Source organism: Paramormyrops kingsleyae, chromosome 15 (genome assembly GCF_048594095.1).
Source record: "Paramormyrops kingsleyae isolate MSU_618 chromosome 15, PKINGS_0.4, whole genome shotgun sequence".
Taxonomy (NCBI): Eukaryota; Metazoa; Chordata; class Actinopteri; order Osteoglossiformes; family Mormyridae; genus Paramormyrops; species Paramormyrops kingsleyae.
Genome location: NC_132811.1, coordinates 10,851,234 through 10,875,934, shown reverse-complemented (window position 1 = coordinate 10,875,934; position 24,701 = coordinate 10,851,234). Strand labels below are relative to the sequence as shown.

General features: G+C 43.6%; 1 protein-coding gene across 3 annotated transcripts in view; it reads left to right on the top strand.

Moving 5' to 3' along the window:
- Positions 1–644: 644 nt before the first annotated feature.
- zfhx4 (zinc finger homeobox 4) overlaps positions 645–24,701 on the top strand; it is a 76,565-nt gene continuing 52,508 nt past the window's right edge. For 2 of the 3 annotated variants that reach the window (XM_072699488.1, XM_023822422.2), the window contains exons 1-3: positions 645–993; positions 17,575–20,183; positions 20,854–21,356. In XM_072699488.1, the coding sequence (XP_072555589.1) occupies positions 17,621–20,183; positions 20,854–21,356 (3,066 nt within the window). In that variant the 5' untranslated portion in view covers positions 645–993; positions 17,575–17,620. Of the gene's footprint in view, positions 994–2,051; positions 2,248–17,574; positions 20,184–20,853; positions 21,357–24,701 lie in introns of those variants that run through there. The other variant, XM_072699487.1, reaches the window with a different exon arrangement.

Below are 24,701 nucleotides of genomic sequence, written 5' to 3'. Positions count from 1 at the left end.
ACTTCAGGGATTAAAAACAATACCAGTTAGTATTTTAACACTACTCCTCATGTTACTTGTGTATTTCTTAAACACCGCACCCTAGATTTTGCAAACCGGGTTCTGCGTTTTACAAATAAATACACGCACACGTAGTTTTTAGCGGTTATATTATTTGAATATGCACGTTCATGAACTTTTGCAGTTTTGGCAATTGTATTTGCACTGTTGAGAAAAGTTGGCATTAAGTTAAATATTCATCTAGTGTACGCTCATATTATTTAGGGATACGTCTTTGTTGATATTCCCTAGCTGGATATAAACTAGTTGGCAGTGGTCCGAAATCCTCACTGAAAATACGGATTCACTGCAATTCTTGGATGATTAGGAAAATCTCCTTCACCGGCTCTCTTGGCGACTTGTGTATTTTAGACACCTCCAGTACGTCCCGTTAGATTTATTATCGTTATTTTTATTTCTGGACATTGTTGCCCTGCAGCTTTCTAAGCCGAAACAGCGCGTCATATGCAATGTACAGACTGTTGATCACCTCACTAATTACACCTCTCTCTCGCTCTCCCCTCTCTCCCTCTCCCTCTGTCTCTCTCCCTCTCTCTCTTCCTCTCTCTCTCATTCCCAGAGTGCATATCGGGAATAGACACACAAAGACATGCGCACTCAACTTAATCAGCCATTTTTTTAAACAGGGCTAAAACGATAATAATTAGCAGAATAAAGACATATCGGATTTTCATTTCCTTTCCTCCTTTTCCGAACCCCTCCACAACCTAAACTGCAAGGCAACGGTCGACACATGCTTTACCAACCGGACCCAAAGGATCGTTTCATCCTCTCAAAATTCGTATTTTTATTATTTTTTTCCAATAAAGTTGGAGGATTATTATTTTTTTCATTTTTTCCCTTTTTTATTAACTTTCTCTATCATTGGATGTGACTTGCTTTAACAAACAAAATAGTAGGTGAAGAAGCGGAGTGAACTGCGGGAGGGAAAAAGTAAGTTTTTTCTTTTCTTTTAACTTTTATTGAGCAGTTCGTGTTAAATTTAGGTTTTGTATTGATTATCTTTCTGGTCTGACCCAGTGCAGTCTTTGATATTACGCTCTCCTGATAACTGCAATTTTACGCGATCTTTCTTTTTCTTCTTTTTTAGCAGTTTTTTAAAAACGTCTATCAGTATGTTTATCCATAGTCGTTCCATCAGCTTTAAGAGCTGCGGACTATCAATAAAGTAACAAATATGAGTGACACCGGAGTCACTGCCAAAACTACTTCAATAGCTGGACCTCTTAAACACTACTTATTATTGTTTATTGCATATGATAGACAAATGTGCACAGATGATTCCCTATGGAGTTATACACCATCGAAGACAGGTATTCCTATAGAAACGTGAAGCAGAGTTCACATTTCAATTGGGGGAGATAGTGGATTATTTTCTATTACGTACGAATGAGCGTTTCACAGCGAGCGAAAATCCTTGCCTTTGAATTTTACAGTACGTTAGCTATAACCTTACATAAACGTTACAAATATTTAGACAGTTAAATGTATATTGTAACTGACGGCGGATATTTGTGAAATAACATTTATGTTTGGTGTTGATAAACAGAGAGTCGCGCTGGTTAATTTAATTCCCGTGGCGATCCGGTATCTGTTTTAATTTGAGCGTTTTTCCGGTTACCTGCTATCTGAAAAGAAGCTCCCTTAGCGGCAGCTCGGATTTTGTACCCAAAAACGAGTCGTACAAGCTGGTCCATAGAATGGGGAAAAAAAAAAATATATATATATATATATATATATATATTTATATATATATCAGCAGATGAAAAAAAAATAATCAAGCTGCAGATAAAAACAAAAAATGTGGACGAACTTTTCTTTATTGGCCAGTTGCTTCTTTGACAGCTGTTCAACGGTGTAGGATCCTCTGCTCCGGTATTTTCCTTTTTTGAGGAATCTGATTTTTGTCAAAGTTGGTCGGTTGGAGGTTTTTTTTCACTGTAGCGAAGTGACCCGGCTTGTCCATTGTGTTATTATTCTCGTAGTCGTATTATTCTTGTTACCGGCGGGGGGGATTAAAAAACGAGGAACGAGGGAGGCGATGGGAGTCCAGCCTTTGTGGTTGCTAGTTAGTTTGAGGCAGAGACTTGGCTACGATTGGGACGCGACAGTGACAGGGGGCATCGATCGCTCCGCATTGAGAGCGGAGAAAAAACGGGGCTGTGGTCAAGCGCAGCGCAAACCTGGGTATGTAACTGTCGGTGTCAGCGCTCTCCGGCTCCCCAGCAAAACCTTAACCCGCTTCTCTGGATAGCCGCTTTTGTTTTCACTCTTTAAAAGAACTTTACATAATTTAAAATACAGTTTTATTGCGAACGGATATAAATGTGTCTTCATTTGGAAAATCCGATTTTTTCCCCCCTCCGGATATGGGAGTTTTAAGAAATAACACTGCGGAGAGTATTTTACTGATGGCGATCTGTAGTAATCCATGTAATGTTATTAATGTAATAATTACTGTCGTTGTTATTATTATGATATTGTTTTTTTTTTGTAATAGTAGGCTATCTCTATTGTGTTTAAAAAAGTTAATTAGATATCTCTGTTTTTCAAGGGAAATTGTTAAAGGAAGTAATAATTTACTTCAACTATGCAGATATGATTATGTTTCGATGGTTTTGTTTTAGATTTTCCTTTTGAGTGAGTGGCTATATTTGCGTTGAGAGCACTATGGTATACACACAGCATTTTCACATGTATCTGACTGGCTTAATCGATCCGTGTGGCTTGTGAAAAGATACTTATTACTTTTAATAATACATGGAATTACAGGAGCTTGTAGGAAATTATCGCAATTTAAATTAATTCTCAACCGTTATAGTCAGCACGCAGTGATGCACTAAATACACAAGAAATTGCAGAATAGGAGTCACTGGGCTTTGAAAGAGGAATTTCTTCTTTTCTTTGAACGTTGCACACGAACCTATATAGTGGTGTAATTCTATACGACATGTAGGGTATATGCATAAATACAAACAAAAACATATGTATATTTAAAGATGTATACTATGTTGCAAATTTGAAATGTAGGCAGAGAAAATTTTCGTAAAGCTAGTGAGGGAAGCCCTTAATAATTACAGAATCGGACTTATTTTGCAGTACGATAGGCTTAGGATCCTCCAAGGGTCGACAATGTGTCATTTCCATGAAGCGAAATTGCCCTCCGCCTATATGATATTAATGTGCAAATCAATATTTCAGGGATTAAATTTCCCTTCTTCATTTTTTATGGTTTCTACCTCAATAAGTCTCAAGTCTAATAGAAGGAGCCTGGGAGATTTAAAATTCTTCATGTCTGAGAGGCCCGTAGCATTTTAATGTTCTGCACTGGAAATCCAGTGGCACAAAGAGGATGACCGTCAATTCAGTCAGACACCAAGACCCTTAATTTAGGTAAAAGGCCAAAAGAGAAATGTGTATCCATCTGGGTGCTTAAGCATGGCCATGGATGAATGTTTATTTACCTATTACCCTAAACATGTATATGTACAAGTCTTGCATGTACTGAAGCTTAACCCTAATACATTTTATGCATAAATATTTTTATTATTGGCATGTGTGCAGTTGAATAATCTGTGCTGCGATTCCTCAGATGGTAAATAAATATAGGAACACAGAGGATTTGTAAATTTATTTTCTTGTAAGCTGTTAGACAATAGAACGTGCATCGTTTGCCCTTTGGATTGTTACAGTATCGGGATTTAAAAACTATTTGATAGTTTTGCTTTACGACTTGTGTATTATTATTATTATTATTATTATTATTATTATTATTATTATTATTATTACACAAACATACATAGAAATTGACAGGTCGTTCTATTACTGGATTTTATGCACCAAATTTAAGCCTTGTTTGTTCTTTCTGAAATCAAAATGCTCACATAGGCCAACAAATTGGAATGACATACTGTCTATATCTCAGTGTTCCTTTCTCTTTTTCTTGGTCCAGTTGAAGCAGACAGTTTCACAGCTACGCAAATTTTATATAAAAGTCTTCTCTCTATGCATTATCAAAAGGTCCTTCCCCAAAAATTTTAACTGTGTCTTTGATGTTACCAAGACTGTACCGTGATATCATTCCAAGAAATTATGCTATTCTCATTCATCTTCTTGCTTTATTTTTATAGTATTCATTACTTTTGTCTAAATATCCAAAACATATTTTTTCTGCCCTTACCTAAAGTGAAACATAGTGAGTTTTTTTTGTTTTGTTTTTGATAATCTCAGAATCAATCTGACACTGCTCTGGATGCATTTGCCAGAAAATGTAATTAGATTTAATTAAATCTGTCAAACTAATTAGTGCCGCTTAATTTCCTTCTGCATACATTAATCAGATGCTCACTTGTGTCCTAGTAGCTGAGTGTCTTTTTTTTTAGGAAGGAGGATATTTTCTTAATAGAGGATTCAGTGACTTCTGCCTGATTGATTTCTATGCATATGGTTGGGAAAATTACTTTTTATCATTCATCCTTTTTTTTTTTCTTTAGCTGGACTAGAGTTCAGCATTGCCAGGTTCGAAGGACTCTGGATCTAGGGTTAAGAAGTCAGTGGCATTAATGTATCAGTGGGGGCCTTTTTGTGTCGGCCCCCAGGCTGTACTGTAACACTGAGGGGCTCTTCTGCTTAGAAACTGTCTGAAGGTTTAAATACTTGGATGAGGTTCAAGACTGGAGCGCCCAGGGAAAGTGACTCAGAATATGTACAAGCTTCATGTAATTAGTGCTTAATTGTATTAACATATGCAAATTGTCAACTTGGAGGCTTGTTCAGCTGGCAGAGATCAGCTGAGCACAAACAGCGCATTGTTCCCAGGCAAATAATGGATCTACGAGTTGAATTGTAGCGACGCACAACTAGCTATCTAATTTAAGTTGCACCGTTACGAAATTTCATTAGTTTCCATGGTGACATGGTTAATTGTGCTGAGTAATGTCCTGGGCTGTAGTGTGCTCCAAAATAAAGCCCAGGTTGCTTAATCCACTTTATATTGACACTTGTTTGTAGAGGTTTCCCTAGTGTGGGAATTTGCATATGCAAATTAGATGTTTGCCCCATGATGTTGCAAGTGCGGAGCGACACCATATAGTCCCTGTTGTTGGTTCTGTGTCTCCTAGTCCACCGACATTATTTCATAATCTGTTTCTGATTAATAGACCGAGCTGAGTCTTATTCCGCTCAGGCCTTGGCGAAAGGAGGGTCTGCTTCCATGCTAAAAAAGAGTTTCCCCAGCAACTAATGCAAGCGTTTTTTTTTTCTTACCCCCTTGGCTAATTAAACCATGTCTTTAAAGCAAATCCATTATAATACGGAAAAAAATACTTTTGCTAATAATCTGTGGTTTCCTGTAGCTAAAGAGGTGAAAGCCAGAGAGATGCTAGAATTCCTGGCGTAATCCTGTTTTTTTGACAGAAATGTAAACTGATATAATTGCTTTTCAGTGGGAGGAATGGGGGTTTATACAAGTGTGAAAGCATCGGAAAGGATTAGCATTTTTTTGCATAATGAAAAGCAACGTTGAATGGGGCATTCAGTGGTTGACTGAATGACTGAGATGAAAGGAAGATGAAAATGCCCCCTCTTCTTTCTTTATTTCTATGCCTGTCTCTCCCTAAAGACGTGTTTGTTTGAGGTCTTGAGACAACAAGAGTAAAATCCTGTTTCCAAGATGTCCTCAAATTTTGCTACCACGTGAGGCAATATGTATGGTAATGTTGCCGTCAGAGACTGATAAAGCTTTGCACGCCTGCCCAGTGTAAAGTTTAGCATGCCGTCTCCGTGTCGGAGCGTGTAGGCTTCGTGTCGTTCATTATTTTTTTTATCCCGCTAGAAATGTTTCTGAGCGTTCTCACAATGGATGTGGGGGCTAGTTTTATTTGTTAGTGCTCTCCCCCCTTTGCAAAATGGAAAAAATACTCACATCCCCACAGCTGTGCTGATGCTCCTGAGGAAAACAGGGACGGGCCTGAATTTGTGGGGCTCCCGTGGCCGGTATGCGGGGAGCGTCCCGCTCTGGCGGCTGACCGAAAGGGGGCTTGTGGGACTGAACAGTGACGCTTCCGGAAACATTACACGGCACGCCGCTGCTGGATTAATTCTGTTCCATGGAGATCATCCGTCGCCATGAATGTAAGCTGCTGCTTTCTCGTGCCCGAAGATTTTGTTATTATTGACAGGAACTTCTGTCATTGACCTCTCTGTGCACCACAGCAAGCTTTTCATATGCTAATCTTGGCGTTTTTTGCCGGAATAGGAAATGTGGCATCACTGTACACTTGCCGGCCACTTTGGACAAGGAGATTACATTTTTAATTATACATGTGGCTTGACAGGTCCGGCAATGAAACAGAAGCGAGCACTGAATTGATTGCAAAGGTGGAAACGTCAATCTTTTTTGCCCCCAATCCCACCCCCCCGCCCCCAACCTCTGTGGAATGCTCTGTAAATACTTATTTCTGCCTTTACATTTTAAACCGTTTGAGGGATGATGCAGATTATGCCAATTGACAGGTTTAGTCTTATACAAACAAGTTTTTATGGGGGGGGGGGGGTGTGTTGCCAGGTTTGTGTCTGGCTATCAAGTCTGGTATCTTTTTTTTTTGCCCCCCCCCCCCGACCTTTCTTTTTGAATCGTTCGTGGTTCTCAGATGTGGGCTAAGTGCATCTGTCCGCTTCAAGGCTATTTCGGTGGGGTTTGTGCTCCCCTGTAGTGTTAAATGAACACGGTAACCGTGTCAAATTAGAAAATGATCCCGTGATGCAAGGTTGTTACGGCAAGGATTTGTCATGAAGCGGAAATGTAATTTTTTGTTCCCTCTGAAAACTTTAATTATTTCTGTTACCTTTGGTTTTCGTCCAGTTGATATTGCTTTACTCCGTTCAGTATGGCTGTGCTTCATTGGAACATGATATTACCCTTTAATTCCTCTACGGTTCAGCTTGTTTGCGAAGGACAGATCCTTTAACTACTTAAACGGTAGCTTTACAAGCTAAGATCGTAAAAACCCTGCAGCAGCAAAATCAAAATAAAAACAAAAACACTTTTTTTTCTGAGTTGTTAAAACACCCCTGAAATGATAATAATTCTCCGACACAATAAAAAGATGCGCGCTTGGCAGAGTACCAGACTTTACTTAGGCCTGATGTTTCAGTCCAAATCCTGTGGGTTTAAGCTTTCTTTTAATCCTGTAGTCTGGGTTAAACTAGAAGAGTGGGACGCTTTGCTCGTGGCTGTTTAATCCTTTGGTATCTCTGGCCCGTTGTCGGGGAGAGTGCGGGGAATGGAGGGTAACGATCCGAGCTTTCGGCTCTCCGTTTGCCAGCACACGGGCTATGAAACGGGACGCCCGTTTACGGCTTGGCGTTATCAGGTGTTTTCTGCCAGCGTGTGTGTGTGTTTTTTCTTACAGGATCCCCTTTGTTCTGTGGTCATTCTGGTCATGTTTCAGGTCTGTCTTTAGCTATCATGACAGGCAAAACACAACAAAGAGAGGCTCTGTGATCCCTAAGGAGTTGTGGGGGGGGAGGGGGGTTATTATTATTATCGTCACTTTTTTGGTTCTCATCGATAGGGTTAACGACTTTTTGTTGCAGTATGATTTGAAAGATATCAGATGTTGGTTATTACTTATTTAATATAGTTTAATGCTTCATAACAGGTGATGTTTGAGACGTAGCACATCCAAAAACACCCAAAGAACAGGAACTGTGTTCTTAAGCGATGTCACCTGTAAGTAAACATTTTGACGGTGGATGGGGGGGGGGGGGGTAGACTAGAGTACAAGGCCTTCCCACCATTACCCCAGTGACGGAGTGTGTCTAAGTGCCAAGACCAGCAGTCACTTGACATCACATGGGGGGGGCAGCAGGAGCGACCCTCATCTGCATAGGGACCAATGGCTTGAGGGTCGTCTTCATCGGAGTGAGACGGGGCAAAGAATTAGGGAAAAAAAGAAGAAGAAAACATCTGGTTCATTCATGAATAGATCCCAGCATTGATGTGGCTTTTTACTCTATTTTCAACTGGGAGCAGATCCCATTTACAACCGGGGTGGGGGTCCGGAGGATTTATTTTATATGTGGCCCCTGATGTTTCATATTCCGCTCGTGTCGCTGTTAAGGCAAACACGAGTGTCGCCGTGCTCCGTCACTTATTCCCAGATTTTTGATTATTGTTTTCCAGTCCAATTGGCCGCGAGTCGCAACTGCATTATTAGCCATTATGAGAGGGATGAGAAGGTAATTAAATATGTATGACTCTGGTGTATTGAATAAACAGATAAATGAGAGCTGGCCTCATGAATATGCAAAACGCACATTTATTCCTGTGTATCACGAAATGAGGAGATTAACATGGACATTCCACCTGTGGGGGCGAGGAGACGGGGGCGGGGAGTGGGGGCACCTTTCCAGACTACCCAAGTGTTTGTATTGGGGCAGAGGTTGAGTACAGCTACAGAAATCCCAAGGGAAGCATTTAGTTAATACCCTCCTTCTCATATCCTGTCTCAGCCTGGCCTGGCATCCACACTGGAATATTCTTTAATTATTTGTTTTAAAGAACTTTAGACTTTATGACAGAATGGGTAGTAGATGACACCAGAGTAAGCGTATGCTTTTTGTTATTGTAAATTGGACATCAGCAGTTATAATATATAATCACAGTTATCAGCTGTGCGTACTGGGTCTTTGGGTGGGCTTTTTATGTTGGTGCTGAGATCACAGAGGTCCTTAAACCCCTGAGATCTCGCGGCTACTGTTGGCCAGTGCATTCAGCTGGTCTTTGGAAATATCACATGAATTTGTAAAAAGACTCAAAGTACATTTTGAAGGGTTTACTACACTCCGTTAAAGAGAGAAGTAGCGAGATCGATTGTACAAACTGGCTAAAAGCCGCGGCATTTGTATTATTTACGTTTTTATCAGTCTTTCAGTGTTTCTAAAACCACTTTAACCACTTTGTCACTTGGCTACATTTATTTGTCTATTTAAATTGCAGTTTTGTTCAGGTGTAGTTGCAGCCGTTAAGTTGGCGACTTGCAGAACTCCTGTCCTGGTGCCTTAAAATCTCAGCTGTAACAATTTAGGGGTTTTTTTTCCACCAAAAAAAAAAACTGTACTTAAGACCCCATTGGCAGAGTGTAATACTTAGACTTTATTAAAATCACATTAGAGGTTTCTGACAATATCCTGTAACAGATACAGATGCTAAGGAAGTAACTGCACATGTTTCACCATGTGGGAAGAAGAGCAGTCGATATGGTCTGGGATGTGACCGATTTTTGTAGTTTTCACATAAAAATAGTTGTTTAAATGGTTAATTCTATCCTTGTGGTATTTATACAGTCTTTTATATATTTGTATTTATATCTTCTACCTCATCCATGTATCATTATTATCAAATGCAAGCTCGATGCACCCTAAGTGTACTCACATGCAGAGCCAAGATGTAATCGGCATTCATTCCTTTTAGCCGTGTCTGTAAGCAAAGCTTAATTGACTTTGCGTTCTGCTGACGCCAGGTTAAAACACAGTGAGCAGCCGTTGTTGACCTGCTGGAACCTCCGGCATCTTGTTGAGGCCATAGCGAGAAACCAGAGTGGTCAACATCGGTCCATCCGCTCCATAGTACCGATAATGTGCCAGTACCAGCCGAAAAAGTGCCCAGATGGCATGTGTGGAAATAGCTACTAGCTCTTTCAATGGCTCCCTTGCTGTACCGTAATTTTTAAACATACTCATTTTTATCTTTAAGTCACTTCAGATATCTGCAATAGCCATACAAAATAAAAGACATCGCATGTACGATCCTGAAATTATTTCTCGTGTAAAAAAAAAAACATCGTACAATTTCATAGCTGTCAGAACAGCTAAATTCTGATGGCAGGAGTTACTGGTAATTTGACTCATAGTTTTCATGGCATCAAGTTTATTTGAAGACGGGATATTTTATCTCCAGGGTAACACTAATGGTATGTGACAGTTGTTTGTTTGTAGTAAAATTTAATTAAATGAAGGCTTTTCAGCATTTTGTTTTTTCGGTGCCTTGTGTTTTCCGACAGTGACTTCACGATAGCCCAGAAAACAAATTAGTTTTGTTCCCCCCTCTCTCAGTCATGGCAGAGGCTAAACTCACAACAGCTGTCAGAATAAAGTTTGTTTAAAAAGCAAATGCATTTGGTCTAAAGTTCATTTTTCAGAACTCCCTAATTAAATATAGCCTAAGTTAATTAGTAATTATAGAAGATGGGAGATTTGGCCTGTGGCAGGCAATGGCCCGATAAACATTCCGGCAGTTTCCATTTTGCAAAGGGAAATCGCCTTTTTCTCATATGTGCAAACACTTGAGTTGTGCTTTTCCCCGATGACGACGTGGAGAGCGTTCCGTGCACCCTCCAGCGGCGCCTGGTGGGGTCATCGCCGGCTACACCATGTCGCCTGTGATCGCGTTTATGAGGACGATGACACAGAAGACGGAGACAAGCCCTCATTCTATGGGGCAGGGTTTGAACTTTGCGTTTTTTTTTTTATTATTGTTACTCAGGGAAAATGACAGTAAGAAAGGTCAGCCTAGTATGGCACAAATGGCACCTCAATTATAGAAGAGGATCTTTCCCCACAACAGACTCCTGGGCCCAGGAGGCAAATCGTCCATCGTTTTTCGATGTGTCCAGCCCACTCCATGAAGTTGTATCTGTCAACAGAGAGGAATAAATGACCATATTAATAACCAGAAATATTCAAAGTAAGATCTTCTGCAGGAAGTCAAATGTCTCTGCTCTCTACCTTCTTATGCAGATTAGGGAAGCATTGAGGTTATTTTGTAGGTGTTTCTAGAGCTTGTGGAACACTATGAGGCTCAAAAACATCTAATGGGTTTCTTCAGCTCAGACCTTTGTAGCCTGCCTGTTCACATTTCTTTTTTTAAACATAATGGCTTTTGTTTATGTGAACAAGAGGGGTGCACAGGATTCTGGGGACATAATTAGCATTTCTGTCTCACCTGGATCCCAGATAGATATCTCCAGTGACATTTCTATTGTCAGTGAAAGATGAGATGATAGAGGGCTTCCCGTAGTGGAATACCCAGTAAACACTAACGGAGAGTGGCCCCCACTGCTGAATAAACATAATTAAGGACTAAACAGCCAAACGCATGGGAGATTTATTAACTAGATGTTTTAAGTTATTCAGTGAATTTCCTCGAGATATCCAGGAGGCTCAGGCTGAGATACCCAAAGCTATTTAACCCTTGATGCCAGAATCTTTTTTTGCACTTTTTTTCTGAAGCAGATGTGACCCAAAGAGCAATTCACTTCTGCACTTTTGTGTTGTGTGCGTTGTAAATTTCAAGAAAAAGACTGACCTGTAGACCTGTAACATTTATTTATTTGGTACAGGGCAATGAAAGGTATGAGGCGTTTGTCATTTTAACACGGACTGTACAGAAAGAGAGGAAGACTTTCAAACAAGAGGCTTTCTACTACACTGCAAAAAAAGACATGGTCCCCACAATGTCAAAATAACAGGTAACAGGTTTTTATCATATTGTGTGGATCAAATGTCCCCCCCCCCCACACACACACACACACACACGCAAACACACAGATCTGTACTCATATCTTTGTGGGGACAGTGCCTTCATTTCTATGAGCAAAACCCCAATCCCAACAATGACGACCTTAACCCTAACCCTAACCCTAACCCCTACCCAGCCCTAGTCTTGGCATTTTTAGTTTTTGACTGCAGTCACTTTTAGAAAACTGGATTTCCCCTTGTGGGGGCCGGAAAATGGTCCCCACAATGTCAGAATAACAGGTTTTCATCACGTTGTGGGGACATTTGTTCCACACACACATGGATCTTTTTCCTTATTTCACTCCTATGAATATTTTGACAGCATCAAAGACTTTTTGGCAGTTTAAGTGTCTAATATGAAAGGTAGGCTTCCCCACAACCTAAATATTAGGCCTTTCGGCATGTGTGTATACTATCACTCACGCTTGGAAATAACGTGTCCTTTTTGCTAATTAGGCTAAAACAGTCTCACGGGGATGGGAGGGGGGATGCCAAACCGAGGAGGATAAGGCATTGATTCCACCTGGGAGTTTGCCCGTGCTCCCCCCTCCAAGGTCCCTGATGTATCTCAGGTGAGGCAGAGCTACGCTCAAGGGCTTCATTAGAACTTTCTCCCATCTTGTCCACATTCCTGCCTCCGAAGCGCAATTAAAGGCGCGGCGAAGGCCCATATCTTGTGCCCCTATTAGGGCCGGAGCGTACTGTAGGGCCAGCCATGCAGAAAGAGAGGGCCTCACGCGGTGCGGACCGACACCACAAAATAACATCCCGTCACATATTTAATCGGAACCGAACAAGATAATGAACACAATTATACACACACACACACACACACACACATATAAATATGAAATGGCCCCCCAGCTTTTTCATTTACTTCCTTTGCCACCTTGTTGTTATTGTTGCCATAATAATTTCTTTATATGTTTATTATTATTTTTATTATTATTACTGTTGTTATTGCCGTTCTCTATGCCTCCTGCAGGACACACTAATCATTTCTGCTGTGGGCTCTCTTTCAAACTTAATTGCCCCCTTGCCTTTGTGGTGACCTGGGCATCGAGAATTTTTGCCCTCGCGGGCAGAGATGGTCGCATTTTCTTTCGGGGTGCTCTTCACTAATCTGGCGAAGGCCTTCTTCCTCGTGCTGGGAAGGTAGGAGGGTGTAACAGCAGTGCTGTGAGGCATCAGCAGGAAGCTTTAAGCTGGTTAATGCAGTATAATTGTCTGGACACAGGCCGGTCTTTGTTTGCGCGGTTCACTTCGAATCAGCCGTAATTAACTCCAGAGTGTTTCCAGATTGCCAGCAATGGGGAGAAAAAATGCCACTTTTCGGTTTTAAAGCCCTCCGAAAAAAAAGCTCCTATGCAGATTACGCCGCCTTTGATACTCGTTCCTTCTGTTTACAAAAAAAAAAGAGTAGAAAAAAAAACATTTCCTTTGAAAAGTCATGAGAAGTCAGGAGTTCGTTATGTCGTATTACGAGTTTCGTGTGAGGGACAGTCGCGGCCGTCTTTCTCGCTTTTTCCCCCCACTCAAAACAGACCTCAGAAAACATTTGTGTGGTGCTAATTTGTTTACCGAGTTAAGAAAAAAAAAAAAAAGAATTTATGGAAGAGCAATTTGTGCGACGCTTCCTCAGGTCTGCACACTGAGGCACCGTAGCTTAGGTATAATTATATGATATCTTTTTAACATCGAGCTCCAGGAGAGTGATCATAGGGGAGACTCTGCTGTTACACCTCTGGGCACAAAGGCCATCAGCAAGAACCTTCTGGAAAGAAAGTTCAGGATTTCCACCCCCCCCCTCTTTTTCTTTTGGACTTTAACTATAAAGAATTAAGCCTTAGTGTGGCCTCAGGGCTAAGGAGCTCCTTGATGTCTGGATAATACCACTTTGATGGATTTTTCATCAGTTCTTTCTACACGGCAACAAATAAACAAGTGTAATTACACTCGCAAAGGCCTATTCATTGCATTGTCAGGATTAGATATATGTTCACTTTTCACAATGTGCCTTTCCTTTGTCTTTGCTTAACTCACTATGACATTTTGATAGAGGATTTTGTGTTGGGAAAAGGCCACAGCAGAGACAGTGATGACCTTTTGCAAAAACCTGATATAATTCAAGGATATTTCATTTATTTTTTTCCTTATCTCCCTCCTATAAGTTGCGAGAGGGCCCTTACTACATAGGCATGCTAACTTTTAACCTGCATTTTTCCAGGGGAAAAAAAACGGGGGGGGTGGGAGGGGGAAAAAAAGAGACGGAAAAGCAAGCGCAAAGAGGGACACTAAAAGAGAAGAAATCCCATGCTTAAAAAGCTTTGGGTCCTCCACTGAGAGCCCCCAAAAAGCAGATGGGGAGGGGAAAGCGGTGGATAGAGAAAAACAATAGGCAAAGGGAGTCTTTTAGCCTCCTTTTCCAAAGAATTTAGAACTCTGGAAAATCTAACATTCCAGTCTCATTATTCTTCCTCTTGATCAGATCACATTCTTTTTAATCACTTCACAGGCAGTGTCTCCACGGACCACAGAAGAGGGCCGGGACAATCTTAATTAAAAAACAGAGGTAGAGACAGTGTTTGCCACGTCTTTGTTCTAATGGGAATGGGAGAAGTTTCAGCGCAGGGAGATCTGCCCCCCCATTGTTTAGGGCCCCCTTCATAAAGAAAAAAAAAAGTTTTAAGAGAAAGATCTTTGTGTAGGTAGAGTTTTTTTGTGTCGGTATGTTGTGTAGGCTGAAAAGAGCGTACTGACCGACCGGGAGAAGGAGTGAAGGAGATAAGCTGCAAATGCAGGAGAGGGGCAAGGACTGTGCAGGGAGTTGTGTTCTTCTGCTGGGCTCTAAGGTTCGTGTTTTCGGGGTTTGGAAAGCACAAAGAGTCTGGAGGAAGAGGGTAGATAGTGAGATGGTTTTATTATTCATAAGTGGTGATTGCTGTGGAGAGATGTTACGTTGTGGTTCAATTTGTTGTAGTGTTTTTTATTACTTATTTATTTTTTTGGCGATAAATAGCTATCGATGATCTGTGTTTACGTCTGGCCACCTGCGTATTGCTTCATTTCGCTTTGGTGTATATAAATATTATCGTTAAACATCCACGCGCAGAACATGAACCGGTCGGGTGTTGGGCTGTAGCAGACTGTGTTTATATTGGGTGTGTTTGAAGGTGGTGAAGGAAGCACAGAAATGGCTTTAGAGGTGCACCTGCTGGCCGCGGAATGATTCGCCTGATCACTGCAAAAAAGCAACAAATCTCAAGGTCACAGCGGCTGATCGGCTGGGAGCAGAGCTGTCTGCCGGAGATGTTACGTCGTAAAGCACGTCACGTCTGCTGCATCGCAGGGCTGTGTGTTTAGCGTGTCTTGTGTCTTGTGCCTGGGTCCCAGTGGAACACGAGCTGTGGCCCCAGGGTTTTGGACAGAGATTGTGGGGGTGGTGGGGTGTTTCTGCCTATCTGCTGTGCTCTGCACACCTAGAGGGAAGGTTTGGAAATAATCACAGAGGATCTTTCGCTGACCTTGTGCTGTCTTCATTTGTGAACTCATTTTCGTTCAGTCATATTTTTTTTTATTATATATCCTGATGAGAACCTGGTGCATGTGGGCCTTTGCATGCATGTCTGTATGTCTTAATGAGGATCCCAGCTAAGTCAGAAGTACATATGAAGCTGATGTTTGGTGTGTAGTTATTACTGTAAGTGTGTGGAGGGGTGTGGGTGTGCGTGCACGTGTGTGTGTCCGGGATGTGTTTATATAACATAGTGGGTACTCGATGTTCTCACAATGTGATAAAAACCTGATATTTTGTCATCGTGGGGACCATTGCTCCCCGGAAGGGGAAACTCAATTTCTTAAAAATCTGCTACTACAGTAAAAAAGATAAAAATGCAAAAAGTCTTGTATTTTGTTTGGTTACTTATGGTTAAAGTTAGGGCTGGGTGTGGGTTCAGGTCGTCATTGTTGGGATTGGGGTTTTGCCCCTAGAAATGAAAGGACGATACAGGTCTCTGTGTGTGTGGATTAGGTATATATTACATTGTGGGGCCCATTTTTCAGGTCCCCACAAAGATTGTTGTCATGTTGTGATTAGAGTTTTCCCCATATAAATGAATGGAGAGTCCCCACAAAGATATAATTACAGTCCTGTGTGTCTGTGTGTGTGTTGTTTCTTAATGAGGATCCCAGGTAATTCCAGCTAATTCCCGATAGTAACTGAATGTGCCCCTCAGATTTTTACATTGAAATGTGTTTGAAATTACTTTATATTTTAAATTTATACCTAAATTTCGTGGCTATGTTTTTTCTATGTTTCACTCTGAAGCGTTTAAACTGACCAGATATTTCTCCATGCTTAAAATCCTGCTCTAAGTGACTGTTCCTCTGTGCTTCATGTCTGTGGGATGTTTCCACTGGCTCAGTTTATGCATGGCTTGTTTCAAATTAATCCACAAAATTGCTCTGTAGCAAGGCAAAGACAAGCTCTAAAGAGCCGTTTAATGCAAAGCTGACCAATAGATGCAGCTTATCTGCCGTTTTTTTTTTTTTTTTTTTTCCAAAAAAACTTTGAAACAGTTGTTTGATGCCAGTGGTCACTGTTAAATGTGTGTTTCTTGAAAAAGCAGTTTCATGTTTTGTGCCTGCTGATAGGTTTGTCTGAGAAGCAGAAACAGTAGAGGGAAAACGATAAACAAAATAAACCCTGAAACAATTCCAGAATAACAACTACCTTGTTGAACAAGCTGGAGACTTGGGGATGTGACATTCCGACTGGACAAGTTGGCCAGGGCCCGAGGACTGTCAATCCCAGTGTGTGCGTGTGTGTGTGTATGTGTGCGCGCACGTGTGTGTGTGTGTGTACGTGTTCGTGTGTGTGTGCGCGTGTGTGTGTGTGTGCATGTGTGCGCTGTTGTGACTGGCAAGGTTTAAGCTGCTCTGGCCAGCCCTTTCTAGAGTTGGATATGACGCGGGCGGGGGGGGGAGGTGCCTTTCATTCCCAGTTTCGGCGAGGACTCTGCTGGGCCCACATCTGCATTCCTGCCAATGGGAACAAATTGTTTGAGTTTCCAGCCGGCGAGAAGTGGTCGAAGGATTCTCATCAGCAGGGCCGGCGTATGATTGGCTGAAGCGGGGCGAGAGGCTGATTGAGGTTGTAGCGGTTGAGAGATGGCCAGATCTCTGCAATTGATAACATCACAGTGGTATTTGAAATGGTGTTTTTTATGTGCTTTTTTGAGGGCGAGAGAGAGTGAAAAATTTATGGCCTCTTTCCCTGGGATGATTGGACCGAAAATTAATTTTCGTTTAGTTGCTTGTCGAGGTAGCAGAAGTGCGAGGTAGCAAGGAGGTTAGTGCTTAATCAGGCCTTCTTATGTACCTACTGATGGATCCCAGGACTGTATTTTTATAGATGAACTCCTGGAGAAGCTGGTCCTATGAACGAAAGTGGTTCTGCTTCAGATTTATTTGGTCAAAAGTGAGGTGCTGGTAACTGTCAGGTAACGAAGGCTATTACGTTTCTTTCTAGACTTTAACATTTTTTATACTGATCAAAGGACGGAGCTAGGACTGAAAGACAATTCCCTGAACCTTAATGAGGGTCTCTCTTCAATTCTGTTGACATGAGATCATTTTAAATTGATTGTTAAAACGATAAATTAGCTGATGTGGTTTAACTTTCAAATTATGCTTTGAAAGTCACGGTAATAAATAAAATCATGTTTGTAATCAGAGTTAAGCCTTGTGCCGGTACTCTTACCAACTTACAGGCTGCCCACACAGAAGTCCCCTTAAATCACATTGATGCATGGCCTGTGGATGAAGAGGTTTCAGGTGGTAATATAGGAAAGCAGTGGGCAGGTGGTGAACAATGAAATTATTTTACAAAAATGGGTCTCTTTTGCTTTATTATTTATTCTTTTTCCCTTACAGGTCCCTGACAGGCTGGATGAAATGAGATCCCCATGTAGCGATTGCCATGGAAACCTGTGACTCCCCTTCTATCTCGAAGCAGGAGAATGGGCAGAAGATATCAAAGCTACGTCAGACGACACATCTTGATAATGAGGTGCCTCAGAAAGGTGCAGGGATGGAGCCTGACAAGGAAAACAGCCCCGCGGATGACAACCTGAGGACGGACGAGAGCTGGAGAGAGATCGCATCGGGAGCGAGCACAGAGAATGCTGGTGCCCCCCGGGTCAGCGCAGCAAAAGAGATCCCGTGCAACGAGTGCGCCACTTCTTTTTCTAGTTTACAAAAATACATGGAGCACCACTGCCCCAACGCACGCCTTCCCCTCCTGAAGGATGACAACGAGAGTGAGGTCAGCGACTTGGACGACAGCGACGTGGAGAACCTGACGGGGGAGATCGTTTACCAGCCCGACGGCTCAGCTTTCATTCTCGAGGACTCCAAAGAATGTGGCCAGAATGCCCAGCCTGGAGCAAAAAGCCTCTTTTCCCCAGCAGCGTTCCCAAACCTGCAGACCATCGCCGGGGACAAGACTGAGCAATCTGCCACTGCCCCCGTGTCCTTCTACCCCCAGGTTATCAACACGTTTCACATCGCTTCGTCTCTCGGGAAACCATTCACGGCCGACCAGGCTTTCCCAAATACCTCAGCGTTTGCAGGAGTCGGTCCTGTGTTGCACAGTTTCCGCGTCTATGATCTCCGGCACAAGAGTGACAAAGACTATCTGACCGTTGACGGCGCCGCCAAAAACTCCTGTGTGTCCAAAGATGTCCCTAACAATGTGGACCTGTCCAAATTCGATGGTTGCATAAGTGACGGGAAAAGGAAACCCATTCTGATGTGTTTCCTGTGCAAGTTGTCTTTTGGTTATAGTCGGTCATTTGTAACCCATGCTGTGCATGATCATCGGATGACCCTCAACGCAGAGGAGCAGAAGCTCCTCAGTAATAAGTATGTCTCTGCCATCATACAGGGGATTGGCAAAGACAAAGAACCTCTTATAAGCTTTTTGGAACCAAAAAAATCCAACTCTGTATTACCCCATTTTTCTACTGCAAATTTCATGGGTCCTGACAGGGGCTTTCGTGGTTTATGGAACGCTTTTCATGTTGAAAACGGTGATTCTTTGCAGGCTGGTTTTGCCTTCCTGAAGGGAAGCGCAAGTTCTGCTGCCACTGCAGACCAGCTGCTGAGGAACCCTCAAAAGCCAAAGGCCGAAGTGAACCTCGGGGGCTTGTCTGCGCCGGCGACGAAGGCCCCTGTGAGCGCCGTGTCCCTTGGCCGCCTGCCATCGGCGGCAGGGCGCGCCGACCAGGAGAACAACTGTGAACGGCAGAAGGACATTAGCACTTTGCATTCGAATGGGGAGTTCCCCGTCAAAAGTGAACCCAGAGAAGCGGTCGACGCAGACGAAGATGAGGACGCGTACTCCAACGAGCTTGACGACGATGGTGTAGGTGAACTAGTGGACAGTGCAAGTAGCAAAGATTTCCCTCTCTTAAACCAAAGCATTTCTCCTTTATCGTCCAGTGTGCTAAAATATACTGAAAAGGGTACCTCTTCTTCCTCTGTGACTGTTTCTGACGACGTAGAGAAGAGCAAGCAGAATTCTGTACCTAGGGACAGTAGCAGCGATGCCAATAGCTATTGTGGAAGTGGAAAAGACTACGCAGACCCTGCTGGGGGTCGAGATGGCACCCCGCCGTCTATCCTGAGCGACCTGATGCGAAGAGACGACGAGAGCCCAGGCCCTCCTCACCAGCAAACTGCCCCACCTGGTACACCGGGCACAGGGGAAGGCTCCCCTGGTAGTGGCATCGAGTGCCCCAAATGCGACACCGTCCTGGGGTCATCACGCTCACTGGGGGGTCACATGACCATGATGCACTCACGGAACTCCTGCAAGACTCTGAAGTGCCCCAAGTGCAACTGGCACTATAAGTACCAGCAGACCCTGGATGCCCACATGAAGGAGAAGCACCCTGAGTCCGGAGGCTCCTGCCTCTACTGCCGGACGGGCCAACCGCACCCCCGGCTGGCGCGAGGCGAGAGCTACACCTGCGGCTACAAGCCCTTCCGTTGTGAGGTATGCAACTACTCAACAACTACCAAAGGCAACCTCAGTATTCATATGCAGTCCGACAAGCATTTGAACAACGTGCAGACCCTGCAGAATGGCGGCACCGAGCCGGTGTACAACCATTCGGTGCCCGTCTCCAGCGCCAACCTGAGTAGTTGTGGCACCCCATCCCCATCCAAGACCAAGCAGAAGCCCACGTGGCGCTGCGAGGTATGCGACTACGAGACCAACGTGGCGCGCAACCTGCGCATCCACATGACCAGCGAGAAGCACATGCACAACATGATGCTGCTGCAGCAGAACATGAAGCAGATCCAGCACAACCTTCACCTGGGCCTGGCCCCAGCCGAGGCAGAGCTGTACCAGTACTACCTGGCCCAGAACCTGGGCCTCACCGGCATGAAGCTGGAGAATCCGGCCGACTCTCAGATGATGATTAACCCATTCCATTTGGATCCCACCACAGCTGCTGCGTTGACCCCAGGTGTCGGTGAGTACGTCTTCTTCTATGCTGTGGCACTGTCCTGGTAGATCTATAATCAGCACCTTTTTGGTTTTTATTTTAATTACTGCTGTGACCGCAAACAGATATTTCATTACCTTTATGAAGGAAAAATATAAGGGAAAAAAAACAATGAATCGTGAAATTCCATACTGTACATATAGATTTATTGGGGGCTTTTTATAGAAATGATCCAGACTGCAAGTAACGGCATGGCGATGAACCGAGCCGGTTGTGGTTCTTTCTATGTTCCTCGGTCTGCTTTTAAGGGCTAAAAGTGTCAGGCTCTTTTGTATTGATCAGCTTTCATGTCTGCAAAAAAAAAATACACACACAAATTCAGGAATGACATTACGCCCATAGGAGTAATTAAAGCTATCTGATCAGGGATTTTAGAAGTTGAAAGGAATGAATGTAATTGATCCTGATTCAATCCTATTACAGCTTTTTATAGTTTAAGCTTTATAGAAGCCATACAGAGCACAAAGGCTTATTTTATCAAATCCTTTTGTGTGTGTCCTCCAATGATCTTTGCGCTCTGTTGTAATTTTATTTAATAAAAACCTTTTTCCTGTTTTCTGTGCCCCATTTCTCTCTTTCTCTCTCTCTCTCTCTCTCTGTCATTCCCCTGTCCCTTTCCCTCTCTCCTCCTTCGCAGTAAATAACGAGGTGGCATCAGAGATCCGTCTCACCAGCGGTCAGCTACCAGGTGACGACCTGTCTGTCCTCTCCGCCGGGGACCTGTCACCCTACATCAGTGACCCTCTGCTGAAGCTGTTTCAGTGCGCCGTCTGCAACCGCTTCACGACGGACAGCCTGGAGGCCCTGAGCGTACACGTGAACACGGAGCGCATGCTGCCCCAGGAGGAGTGGAGGGCCGTGATCGGGGACATCTACCAATGCAAGCTCTGCAGCTACAACACGCAACTCAAAGCCAACTTCCAGCTGCACTGCAAGACTGACAAGCACATGCAGAAGTATCAGCTGGTGGCACACATCAAAGAAGGCGGCAAGGCCAACCAGTGGAGGTTAAAGTGCATCGCCATCGGAAACCCCGTGCACCTGAAATGCAACGCTTGCGACTACTACAGCAACAGCGTGGAGAAGCTGCGGCTGCATGCCAGCAGCCAGCGGCACGAGGCGGCGCTGAAACTCTACAAGGTAGGAGACCCACTGGAGTTCGGAGCTGTCGAGTGAACCTCCACCCTCTGGACACTGCAGTCTAAAAATATCAGCAAGGTTCTGCTAAAAATGGGTCATAGGTGAAGGATTAAGCGAACTGGGGGCTTCATGGACAGATGAATAGTTATGGAGATCCAGAGTCACACACAGACCGAAGCCAGCTTAAATAAATAAATAACTGGACAGTAGCTCAGGCTACTAATGGGCCCGACGGCATTTTGTCAGGTCCGAATCCCACTGGGTCCCACGTCTAGTCTGTGTAAGGGAGATAAGTACGGGGCCGAGGTTTACTTTTCAGGCACCTTCATTTTCTGATGTCAGATGTCATTAGTGGACCTGTAAATTTGATTTGGACTCACCGCCCTTCTGGGGGGGACCTACCCCTCCCGTCTCTCTTGTTCCCGTTAAGTGGCGAGGAATCTGCCAGCCTGCTTACACGATGCCTTCGGAAATCAAAGTTAATCGAGTTCAAAAAAGGGAGGGCCGGGGGGGGGGGGGAGAAGTATTATAAATATATATGTATTGTGGTGACACGGGCAGGGGTATAATTGTTGTTTTCAAAGTGTTCCCTTACTTTAATCAGTACTGTCGTCGGCTGAGTGACGGCAGGCTTTGGGTTCTCGTAAACAGCCGAGGTGACTAACTGTCTGCACGTGTGTGTGTGCGTGCGTTTGTGTGGGCGGGGGGTGCATCTCCTTTTCTAATGCCTGTTGTTTTAACAAGAGAGCATGTTTTATTTCAAGCGTGAGTATTGTATTCTGTAGGAATTTCTTATAGAATGCTGACAGAATGTTTGGGCCAAGTGGCCGAGAGTGGAGGCTGTGGGAGGGTGTGGGATAAGATGATCACTGCTCTATCATCCTGTGCTTAAGTGCTTTCGGGTGTTGACTTACTGGGATGGTGCGATTGCCTGAAACAGTTATACCGGCATCCTGAAATCATAGACCAGCATTACATCCTGGACTCATTAGAAGCACTTTTCGGGATAAACTTTATTAACGTGATGAAGATCTATCAAGCGGCGTTCAGCCACTTTCGGCTCCGCGTGCCGCTGTGAGCCGGACTCGGGCCGCACCTTAAAATTAACTTTTGGGAAAGTTCATTTAGCTAGTAAAGCTGGAGCTTGGTAGGAAGAGCACCCTTATGATCAGACTGATTGAAGATGAAGGTCGAAGCATTTCCGAAATATAGGAAATGGTGTGTGTGTGTGTTGGGGGGTGGGGGGCGTAAAATATTAAATTATAAAATAGGGCAGTGGGGTATGTAATATTTTCCAATGGTTTTACTCAAACTAATCTCATCTGGAAAGCGTTTAGAAGGCAGGGAAGGTCTACTATTAACTCAGGGAGTCTCTCTTTATTCAATAACATGGACGGTGTTGGTAACGTGGCTGTTAGTAACTCAGCAACGACGAGCCAATCCGAGATAGAGTGAGTCGAGCCCTTGAAGAAACGGGAGCAGACTTTAGGGGCGTGGACAGAGAGAATGGATCCACGGGACAGTTTTAAAATCCTTAGCAGTTTAAAATGGGCTGGGGGGTAGGGGGGGACAGTAATTCTTTAAGCAAATAAAAAAGGTTCCATGGCAACAAAGACCATTTTGGATAACGGAAGAAGAAGAACAGATTGAAGATTAGGAGGTGAGAAATTCCATAGTTCAGACTTTTATCCCTGGGCTGTGGCTGTGAGCACGTGCAGGATGGACCAGTCCCACTCCGCCTGTGTTATTCGTTTCATTAATTATTTGTCAGTTTATTTAGGGAAGCCATTAAAGATCGTAAATTTTTTTTTTCGCTGTTACCAACTTGGCGTGTAGGAAGCAGCCGTCAGCCCTGGCCCATGTCAGCTGGCCAATAAACACGCAGACTCGTGGAGATGGGCTTTCTGCTGCCATATGATCTCAAATTTCAGTATGTTTCTGTATCTGATGCCGTTACACCCAACAGTGCCGCCATAGCTTGCGTACTGAAGCTGGCTGTAGCTTTCGAGGATGCGGCAGATTTCAAAAGTCACCCGTCTCCCTTATCATCAATAAAAAAAGGTGGTATCATTAATTAAAATGATACCCCATAATTTTCCCAGGTGGGCTGTCATGGGAAATCACCTGTTTTTAGTTGTGTCTTTGCATCTATGCATCATTATTCCTATGAATTCTCTCCTTTCATCATTTCTCCCATAATGCATCTGGAGATCAAATTTTGAAAACTGGCTAATTTCATTTTTTGTTGCTTTTGAGAAGAAACCACCAGTAAGTCAGGCTCCATTATCAAATGTTACAGTTTTGGGACCCATTTCTCACGTAATCCAAAGAAGAACTTTAGTTAAATTTGCCAAAACTCACTAAGTCCACCGAAATGTTCTCGAAAATGTATCCCATGGATTGGGTGAATTTTGTAAATCTGCTCGTCAGTTTCTAATAACCCCCAAAGCTCTCACTGCATATCCCGACGTCTCAATTGTCCACCCCTCTTCCAGTCGGGCAGCGGACAGGTGGAAGCCCGGTGTGCTTTTGATGGAAAGAGGAAGACGGAGTGAGGGGAGTGGGGGAGGTGAAAGGTCCCTGGGGCGGCGATTGCTGTCCTTTCAGGCCGAACTCACCTTAGAAGAAGGAACGGGAAGAGAGATCTGTTTTACAGATGCCTTTTTAATGCATTTGGCAGGAATGAGACTCTTTAATGCCTGGACATGTGGTAGCAAAAAAAAAAGATTTCTTTATTTGACCAGGAAAAAAAAATCCTCCCCTTTTATGTTTTAAGGTGAAAGGCACATGGTGCTGGGCAGTGCAGCTGAACGCTCCGGAGAACAAAGCGCTGATGAGCCTTCCATATGCTGCCGGAATACCGAATATCTTTATGGGCAGGGATGATCGAGGATGCTAAACATCAGCACGCTCTGCATTTTATCGCCTCTCTGTTCCGTAGGAATCTCACCGAGGGGGAACCTCTGTTTCTCCAGTTTTCCAGACGCCGATTGTGTCCAAATCGCATTAGCAGCACCAGTATTCCCCCCCCCCCCCAACATGTGCGCACACACACACACACACTTAGTTCTGAAGGTGAGCGTGGGAGTCACCGGCACGCCTCCAGTTCATGGCCGGGGGCCACTTTCAGATCAGGAATATGCCCCCCCCCTACCCCCTCCCCAAAATGGCTAATGTAGTTTACAGGTTTCTACTTCGGAGGATACATTGAAAGAAAAGAAAAGGCCTTATTTAAAAATAAGAAAAGGGAAAGAAATCTAATGTCGCAGGATAATCGGCCTGATGTGGTAAAAAAAAGACACGGAGGGTTATGAAATTATTCATAAGCTCTGGCACATTTGGATA